General features: G+C 35.6%; 1 protein-coding gene across 1 annotated transcript; it reads right to left on the bottom strand.

The window, feature by feature from the left end:
• On the bottom strand, window positions 1-10,472 carry LOC111391472. The gene is made up of 6 exons (XM_023016697.1): window positions 10,380-10,472; window positions 1,255-1,338; window positions 964-1,054; window positions 586-862; window positions 404-513; window positions 1-308 (listed from the first exon to the last, which is right to left on the bottom strand). The coding sequence occupies exons 1-6, from the start codon at window positions 10,470-10,472 to the stop codon at window positions 1-3; spliced, it is 963 nt and encodes a 320-aa protein (XP_022872465.1).
• Window positions 10,473-10,681: the final 209 nt, after the last annotated feature.

Raw genomic sequence — 10,681 nt, forward strand, 5'->3', positions numbered from 1 at the left:
TTATTCCTGTATTGTAGTGTCAGTAGCAATCATCTTACTAGCATTGACTATGGTTGATAACATGATAATCAAGTTAATTAAACAACTAAAGTGAGAGCCCCAACGTGTATCACCAAGATGTTGAAGAGTAATTTCTTGATTGAGACCTCGTTCACTTGATATTTCACCAACACTGAGTGATTCAAGAGTTTTCAATCTTTGATTATCTCGAATAAGATCACTTCGCTTAGCCGATTTTACAACAACATTCACCAATTTGTACACGATAGTGAAGAAAGTTTCAATCTTTGAATATTTATGTGCCACAACTACAAAAGCTAGTTGAAATTGATGAGCAAAGCAATGAATGTATTAAGCACTTGAGTTTTTTTCACAATAAGTGCTTTGAGGCCATTATACTCACCTCGCATGTTACTAACTCCATCATATCCCTGACCTCTCAAATTAGATATGCTTAAGTTTTGTATTGAGAATAATTGATCAATTGCAGTCTTAAGTAAGGCAGTTATGGTGCTTGAAACATGAATGACACCAATAAAATATTCCAATACGCTCCGATTCTTCACATAACGAATGACAACTCACATCTGCTCCTTCACTGAAATGTCTCGAGATTCATCAACTAAAATTGAGAAGAAACTATCACAAACATCTTTAATAATCACATTTGGACATTCAGAAGTAATAGCACTCATAATATCTCTTTGCACTTTTGGTGATGTTAATTTGAAATTCTTAGGTGCGTTCGTCAAAGCAACGACCTTATTCTCAGCATTATAATCACATAGCCAATGCAATAGTTTAAGAAAGTTTCCTTGATTGTTTGAATTTTCAGATTCGTCATGTCCACAAAATATCATCCCTTGTCATAGAAGAAATCAAACACAATCAATTGACGCATTCAATCGAATTCAATAGTCTGTTTGAGCTTGATGCGATTGATTACGAGATAGGATCAAATACTTTGTTCTTGATTCTTGAACAATTCATATATGACCCGAGCTTGATTGTGAGCACTACTTGAAACCCCAATGTATTTTCTAATATACTCTTCCTTTTCCAATTTGAAAATCCGTCATTAACAAATGAACAACAACTCAAACTGAAAAAGATATGAGTAGAAGCAAAAAAAATGTATCTTTTGCATTCCAACCAAGTAAGATGCTCATTATACCACGAAAGACAAAATCACCTGTCTTTGTTACCTATTCTTGTGGGTGAAAAAACATGATTGTGAGGTTAACAAGGACTCACTTGCACATATGCTTTTAGAATCACTTCTCGAACATTAGTATCACAATTATGTATTGAAACTTTCAATCTAGGATTTGAGGATAGCTATGCAACATCAACATCCCCAACATCTCGAACATCAACATCATTTTCATCCATTTTCTCTCGAACATTCCTTTCGCTGATATTTTGCTCATCACAGGAAAGCGTAAATTTACATTTTAAATATTTGTTCATAACTGATACAAATAAAAATCAACCACATTAGAAATCCCTAAATCGGTTTCCTTTTCTATGTCATGCCTACAAAAATTCAAACATATTAATCAAAAAGTTTCAACTTCCTAAATCAATTTACATATAAATAAGAAAGTCCTAAATCAGAAATCTCTAAATCCCAAAATAAAAAATCCCTAAATCCCTAAATCGAAAAACGATAAATTAGAAAACTCTACTAATTATAATATTGGCATTTGAGAGGAATGAGTAATACATAAATCAGAAATAGATATTAACTACATTGTAGACATTAAAACTGAAAGAAAATAACTAAACTCAAATTGTAATGTGACACACCTTCAGGAAGACGACAGTGGATGGAGCTAGAAGTTAGAAACTTAGAAATATGTAGACCACAGACGGCATAGAAGAAGAATTGAAGATGCACATCTTGACAGCGAAAACAGTAGTAGATTGTTGTGGCAGGGGCTTCAACTGATGAAGATGTCAATTGGTGTGTTACGAGAAGTTCAAGAAAATCAGCCCACTTCAATCAACAAAAATTACGAGTATTATAAACTGTAAAAATTTGAAATGAAAGAAAATGCAGAAAACACGAGAATACGGTATTTTCGCCCGAAAGCAAGAGGTTCGGAACTTCACTCCTAATCCCCTTTTGTGCTTCCACCACCGAAAGAATTTATTGCATTAACCAAATCATGAACCGTCCAAAGAGTTACAAATCTGAGCCCTAGCCAAGAATCACTCAAGATTTCGACATCCCTCAAGCCACTCACAATATTTGCCACAATAGTTCACTCAAGAACATTAGTTCACTAAAGAACAAAATATGAAATCGACCCGTACACAAATCACCCAAGATAAGTACTGCACGATTTCAGAAAGTAGAATCAACATCTACAAAAATTCTATACAAATATGTGAGGTAAAACTATGACACTTAGATTATTAAAGAAGAAGATAAAGAATTTCTGCAACCGAGAGAGAGTAGTCGAGAGACGAAGAGAAATAAATGAGAATATACCAAAACAGGGGCCAAAGACCCGTATATAATAAGTCTCTAGAAAGTCTCCATCCAATGGCCAAGAAGTTGACACTTGTCAAAAATCAGGGCAGCCCATTTAAATAAGAGAAAAGCGTGTTTCGACAGCTTCAGTTTTCTTTCAGTATGGCTTCTTTCATTTAATGTAAAAACTAGCTAAAGTCAATGGTCAGCTGGTCAACCTTCCACATCATTGTGCCACAAATCCTCACATGGTGACCGGTGGGTAAATGGTAATGGCAAATTATGACAAGGGCTTTATTCAAATTGTGGGAGAGAAAGAGACAAAGTTACAGTGCCAATTGCATTACAAATGTAGGATTTATTCTTTGACCTTTTAATTTTTTTGTAAAAAAAAAAAAAAGGATAAAAGTAAATTATTATTTTTCAAAATCTAGGGGGTCACATGACCCCCTAGGCCCTAGGCCCACCCCCCAGTCCGCCCATGACCTTTCTAGTTCTTCATAGATTTCCTAATTGACACAACAATTCGCATTTTTCACTAAATGAGAATATGTTAAGACAGGGATGGACCCAAACAGTTCGAATTGTGGGGTCAAAATTATTTTTTTTTTCGAACAACGTATCATGAATAAAAAGTAAAAATCAGTTGTTTACTGTTCATGTTCGATGTTTGCACTTTGGAAAGAAATAGGTGGATTATATGATATATTTATGGACTAAATAATGGATATGGACCATGTGATATGGATATAGATTTAGGATTTAGACTTTTTGGGGCAGAAAATTAAGTTTTCAGCACAAAAAAAAAAAAAATAATTCCAAAAAACTGTGGGATCATTTTACCCCCACATGACCCATGTGGGTCTGCCCCTGTTTTAATAAGATGTAGTGTTTGGGTGTTTAAAAAAAAGGTGCTATCATATTTTTATTTGTTTAAAAAGGATTAATGGTCAAAGTGTCAAAATTTTATTACAAAGACGACCAAAGAAATAACAATTTCAAAACAAAATTATCTTTTTTCAAATTATATATGTCGGAATGATGATCTATGGGCTAGATATTTTTTTTATTCAATTTTTGAACGGCAAATTAAGGACACATTTATTAACCTTTCTCATAGGTGTCTGATTTTGAATTGTACATGAGGCGGTTGTTTAGTTTACTACAAATCTCTACAAAAAAAAAAATAATAATAATAATAATATAAAAAAGTAGTGCTGCATTGTAAAAGAATAAATAATTTAACTATGTCAAGAGATAATTGAGAAGAGGTAACATATAAAGTTGAAATGGATTGCGGAGCCAAACTTCTCTTTCAAGTATCGATAAAATCGCGTAATAACATTAGCAGCTTGTTTGGGAGCGATTTTTTGTCCCAAAAAATTGATTTTTTGACCGTTATTTCACTATTCCAGTCGTCATATTTGACTTATTCTCTCACAAGTGGATCTCACTTTTCTCCTAACGGTCAAAAAATCAATTCTCAAAATCACTCCCAAACAAACTCTAGATTTATCAAGAAAAGGGTAGCTGAAATTCGACATTTTTATTATTTAAATTTTGAGATATGTCATCATTTGGGTTAAAAAATTTAATTGCTATTATTTCCCTACTTATATGACAAGTCATGTGATAATAATTAAGCAAGGATGACACCTAAGTGCTCTATAAAACAATAGCCTATCTTCTAAGGTGATGCTGAGCATCCCTACACCTCATTGACATAGCCTTCGAGTTCATGTAACTTGGCACAGGATCATTACGTTCCTTTTCCAAGGCGATTTCGGGATTCGTAATGCATAGCTACATAACATGGGTTCTCCCATGACCATAGTTGATGCTGACCCTCTCAACACTCATATAAACGATAGTTCTGTCTTTTGGAGTCATGTGAAAAGTGGTTGACGTTGTTCAAAAAATCAATAAAATGAGACTTTGGAACGAAACAGTGTTTGGAGGCCAAAAACGTGGCCTATGCGACCGTATAGGCTTATGTAGCCTGCGGTCACATATGGATATGCTGGGCTTTCATGCCCTGCAATGTGTTGATCAATGCGACCACATAGAACAAAAAAATTTGAATTCTTGGTGGTTGACAATGAAAAGTTTACAGTTTTTCATGGGTTTTTTATACCATTTCGTGGGTTTAGAATCAAGTCTATATGTATACCTATAGATTATCACATCAAAACATAAGAATAAAACAACTTGTGATCAAATACTCATTCCAAAAGAAAGAATTCATATTCTTTCTCCGCATTCAAAGTTCCCTTTTTGTGTTCTTGAAGCTTTTGTAGAAATTACTAAGTGCTTAAGTGATTTTCTATTTCAAAACTTGATTAATCTTACAAACCATTTTGTCAAGAGTCCATTTAAGCACCAAATTCTATTCTAGAGGGAGCAAATATCATTTTAGAACGATTACGTGTTTGGGCATTCACCTTACATTCCGGTGATTTCTTTGTTGTTGTTTTTCAATTTTTCTTCTATTTTTGATTTTTTGTTTCTTCTCCAACCCTCTTGCAATATAAATATTCCCCAATAGTTGATGTGACATTACTTCCGATGACGGTTGAGTGTAGATATTCTTTTACCTGCCTATGATAGTGTGCAGGATTGTATACCTATTGATATCTATAATGCAATATTGGGATGTGATGGAACTTGATCGATGAGCCAGTGGGATGAAGTTATGTGTTAATCATCCAGGTAGTCTCTATTCCTTTCTTACACCTATAGATTCTCACATTTGATATTATCTAAGAGTAATAAACTTTTGGTATTCACAAATTCTCTCAAAGTACAAACTCGACTCTAAATTATATTCTCTTATCTATCTGTTACTCTTGCACTTAATACACTTTATTTCCCATTTTGTAACTGACTTGAGTATAGGAGAACGTATGATCACCATCTCTCCCTTCCCTTTATGTTTGGAAAGGCTTCAATCTTGTGTGTCTAATGCGTGCATTCTAAGTACGTAGGTAACATACGCTTGAGATGAGCGAAATACGAGATCTATGATGACACGTTGTCTCAACCAATATTCAATGCCAACAACATACTAAATGATTTCATGGAATTAGTTAGCCTAATTAAAAATTAAAATAAAATAAAAGTGTCATGCCAACCAACGTTCGTGGGAAGTTGAATCAATGCCATTTCAATAATTAAGAGAGGCTCAATTTCGTGTAGGTTTGATAAAGCTTATAACTATTTATAAGTTGTCAAACTCTATTTTTATTCACATTCCATGCAATTCGTAACCTTTTACCTATTTTTAAAACTATAAATTGTTGGAACTCACGGTTTATAATCACTTTAAATATTGGCCAGTTCATTCTTTAAATTTTATTTTTTGTTTTTTATTATTAATTTCTGTTTTTGTGCAAATTGGGATATGCTCCGTTTCGTCTGTACCAGGATTTTGCCCTCATCATAGCGCACCTCAATACTTGTTAATGTTTTTAGTGCACTAGTCACGTGCAATCAAACATTGTTTATTTCCAATAATTAATTGCTTTAGGTGAGACATCACTATTTACCAAATATTCTTGGCAATCACTCGACAATTGTTATTGAGATGTGCGTGCGGATCCAACGTCAATCAATATAGTAATAATAACTATAGATTTGCAAAAATATGTTCAGTTACTATCACTTATATCTTATTATTATCCTAATAACTTTAAAATTAATACATTAGATAATTTGTAGGCGTCACACTTCAAGTCATCTATATTTGAAATACTGAGACTCTTTTCTATAGAGTTATTTGAACGATTAATTATGACATGTATAGCTCATTGGGAGAGATGTGGCAATCACCTCCCGAACTTTACCGTTAGAGTTCAATGGAAACATTGTCACTTTACATAGTAAGCGTTTGAAGTCAGACTACTAAAATGATTTTGACATTAGAATTCAACCTTTGAAGGCTTGTAAAGGATGCCGTTGAACCTTATGTCATGAGTAATCACAAGAATTTGGGATTTTTATTGATAGAAGGAATCTAGTAGAGTTCCCTCAAGAGGGAAACATTCCTTCTCGGTTCAAGTATGGCTCAACCATCTTATGGGCACAACCTCTAGTTGAGCAGTGCTTGACCTGCTCCTCACTAGGTGTTGGTCGTACCTTAGAGGTTTTGAGAATTAGAAACTCTAATTCTATACTAAAAAGAATAATAATATTGTAGAAATATAAGAACACACAGAATTTATAGAAGTTCATTTCAATGTGAGAATGCATCATCTTTAATCGATACAGTAATTCATTATGATAAAAAGAAGTTTAGCACATCATGTTTTCTCTGACCTCTATCTCTCTTTTGATGATGATTAATAATTAAACTCTAATGACAACTCAATATTTAATGAAATTTTGGTCAAGAGCTGCGCTCTCACATGCGGTTTCCTGCCACCTTCCAACCAGCACAACAACCTTACTGCGAAGGTCTATTAGCTTATTGACTCCTCGTAACAGCAAGAATTAAGCCCACGACTTTACAACAGGTACGATTATGATCGAGCAATGCTTGACCAGCTCCCATGCCTTTTAAAGTGAGACCATGGTCGAGGTCCAAGCCTGGTTAGACTCAAATGTATCTTTAATTGCTTTGTGTCTTGCATTGGCGGAATTAGGGGAATTGGGTTGTACTACAAGGAAAAAGTTGTTCGAACAGGGCCACTTCGGCCTTGTCCGTCCAAGGCATTGATGTGCTGCCCCCTATAGGCTCGTCTACCAGCTACAATCCGTCCCCAACCCAATTCACCTTTTAAAAAATATATATATTTAAGTAAAAAAATATATATATTTGTAATTTATTTATTTATTATTATTGGTGTACTAGCCTGTCTTCAAATTTTTGCTAGATCCACCTCGGTATCATGTGATTTTAGTCTTTAGGCCTTTTTTCTCTTGACATTTAATTTTGAACTATAACACTTATAATTGGTACGATTGAACGAAGGGAGTGTTTCATAGGGTGAAATTGGAATTGGATTTTCTAACTTTAGGTGTTTTGTATATTTTTTTCCATTGAATTTGAATTATTTGTTTTCTTGAAGTTTGAACTTTTCTGGGTTTTCCGACCTACTGTAGCATCTTTTTTCGTTTCTTTTTTTTTTTTTTTTTTGTTAGCAATGGAAACAAATTCTAAAAATTATTGTAAAAAAATATTTCCCTTTAAATGGCAATTTCCATGTAAAACAAAATCAAACGAATACCAAAAGATAGATGATTTTCTTGAAATTTTTGTGTTTTTTTTTGTGTGTTGGGAATGGAAACAAATTTCATTCCCAATACCAGTAAAATTTATCCCTTTAAGTGATAATTTTCATGTAAAACTGTTTCGCGCGGGTAGTCGCTAACAATTAAAAAGGGATCAAACGATTGTGTAAGGAACAAATCTCTTGAGACAAAGTCTCAAAAATGGATGTTTTATTGACGATGATTTACAATTGAAACTAAACAGAATGCCTCCAAGAGGCGCAAGCACACGAGTACTGAAAGAAATGTTTAAGTTTAAACTAAGAAATTGAAATTACATATTCTCTGTTTGAGAGTGTTTGATTCGGGTTTTTTTCTCTCTATATCTTCTCTTCCTTTTATATTCCCTTGATTTTTTTTCGTGACAAACCGCTTGGAAACTGCTTGATTGCTTTATAACTACCCACTTTCTTTATGGTGGCTAACTTGTCATGGAACTGCCGTCTCTAACTGCTGCCACTACTCTTTGTCGTTCAACCGCCTTCAATTGAGTTTCTTGAATCGTGGAATGTGATAAGGTTACTCAATAACTGCATTTCTGGATAACCATAACATTTTATGTTTGCTAAGATCCTGGGCGTTCGAAGGTATGGGCGAGAATAGGGTCATCGCTTTAGGCGACTGTAAGGCACTCCATTCACTCAGATCTTGGGCGTCTTGCAAGCTTGAACGATGATGTTACTGTGTTCGTGGACTTCTACTGCATTCATTAATAACCATGTCTGGGCTTTTATCCTAAATTACCCAATTGGGTTTCATTCCTTGGACTATTCGATTTTGGCTGTACTTTTAGTGTGTCAACAATTATCCCCCAATATGGCAGAATTAATACTAATTATTAATCTTTGCTATATTTATTTTGTGTTTTTCAGCAACATTTGAAATTCCCAAGAATTTCAATCATTATTTCCTTCCATAGCCTGAAAAGGTGCGACGTTGCAAACCCTTATAAACCCCAAAGACACGTCATTTCATCGCACCATTAAATCACGCCTCATTATTTCGCGCTTCTTTCTCGCAATATTACTGTTCATCTTCTTGCTTCTCTGCTACGTTTCTCAAGCAAACTTTAACAAAACTGTATTTCATTCCCAATGGCGGCTCCAGAAACCCAATCTGATGACTCTTTTAGCTTCGAATATTTCCAAAAAATCCTTACTCGGTCATATGTAAATTCGAACTTCCTTGCACCAGCCAATGCCGAACTCAATGAGTTCTATCTGGGTCCATCATTCAACAACGCTGAAGCCGTCAAACAAGTGGCGGTGGACCAGCTGTTCCCTTACACTCAAAGCCCTCCGTTCCTGAACTCTTTGCCGCTGAGGCCGATTCGCAGAAAAGGTATTCGCACTTGGCCTAAATCTATGTTATTTTCCATAGATGGCATGCTCGCCTTGTGGGTCATGGTCCTACTAAGGCAATTTTTGATCGTGCTAGGATTTCTGATTTATTAGAAATCGCTCTTCAACCCCCAATTTTTGACCCAGTGTTTTTTCCTATTATTTTAAGTTTTTGGTCTTCTGAATATAATACATTTGTTTTCCCTCTTGGTCCCATGTCTATTACTTTAAGAGATGTTGGGGCCCTAGTAAATCTTCCACCTTTGGGCGATACCATTTTCCCTGGTATTTTGATTTCCGGTGTCGCCCCGAAATTTGACAAGAAACTTACTGAGTCCTACTCAAGCCTGCAAAGCTCTTATAATCACTCGAATGTTGAACCTTCCCATGCTGAGCGTGTGGCCTTCCTTCAGATTTGGCTTTGTAAATATATTCTTTGTGTGCCAAGTATGAAGCCTTCCATGAGTTACTTACCCATAGCGCATGAATTGACGCGTGCTAGACCTTTGAATTTGTGTTCCTTCTTTTTGGCTGCCCTTTATAGAGGCATGGCTTCTCTTCAATTTCAATTGAAGAATGGTGCATCTCCCACTGGTAGTGAGCCTCTTTGGTTCACTCAACTGTGGTTGAGAGCATATTTCTCATCACTTGGTACTCCATCCATTTCTCTTCGTTCTGCTAGCTGTTATGGGCTAGTCATTGACCCATTGAGCCCTGTAAATATGTCCAGTAGGAATATTTTTTCATTCTTTTATACCTTAAATTCAATTCCTTCCTTTTTTTCCTTTTCCTGCTCATTTGACTCCAGATTATGTGCAACCTCCGTCCACCCTGGACAGTGCGAGCCCCTCTCTGCTCGTTAGGTTCAGTTTTTGACTGGGAGGGAATTGTTCCATGATATTTTAGCTGGAACCAATGCCAAAGCTGGGGTTGAAATATATGCTCCCCAATTTTTTGTTCGCCAACTTGGTTTTGGCCAAACTTGGCTTGTTTCTCCTTGCTATTCAAAAAATTTGACAGACCGCTTTTACACCATTAATAAGGCAGAGGCACAAATTATAGATGCTCGCAACATTATGTTGACGGGTAAATTTTCATTAGCCCCCTTCAATTCTAGCCGTGCCATCCATCCCCTTTTTGAACAATTCTGGCCATCAATGAAGCGCAGATTGTTTGCGACTGATGCCAATCGTGCTTTTCATTCACTGGATCAGCCAAACACTTCTTCCACTTCTCCTATTTTGGCCACCCCTGTGTCCATTAGGAATCCTTCCTCCCCTGCTCATGCTAACACAATCTATTCGTCCATTTACTTCCCTACCTGTCAAGGCTACTGCAGCTAAGAGTGCCTTAAGCCGTAAACGACCAGTTTCAGCATCTCCCATTTTGGATGATGATGATGATGATGATAATGATGACGACGCTGCTCTCATCGTTAGGAGAAAGGTAATTGAATTCTGTTTATTCACAAACATACCTTTCTATGTGCTAATGGTTTACTTGAAACCTTTCTATATGCTAATGGTTTACTTGAATTTCTCAGAAAACTTCAGCCCCTCCTTTGAAGGCTTTGGTATTGCAGCTCCTACTCCAT

This window comes from Olea europaea, unplaced genomic scaffold (genome assembly GCF_002742605.1).
Source record: "Olea europaea var. sylvestris unplaced genomic scaffold, O_europaea_v1 scaffold796, whole genome shotgun sequence".
In the NCBI taxonomy this organism is placed as follows: Eukaryota; Viridiplantae; Streptophyta; class Magnoliopsida; order Lamiales; family Oleaceae; genus Olea; species Olea europaea.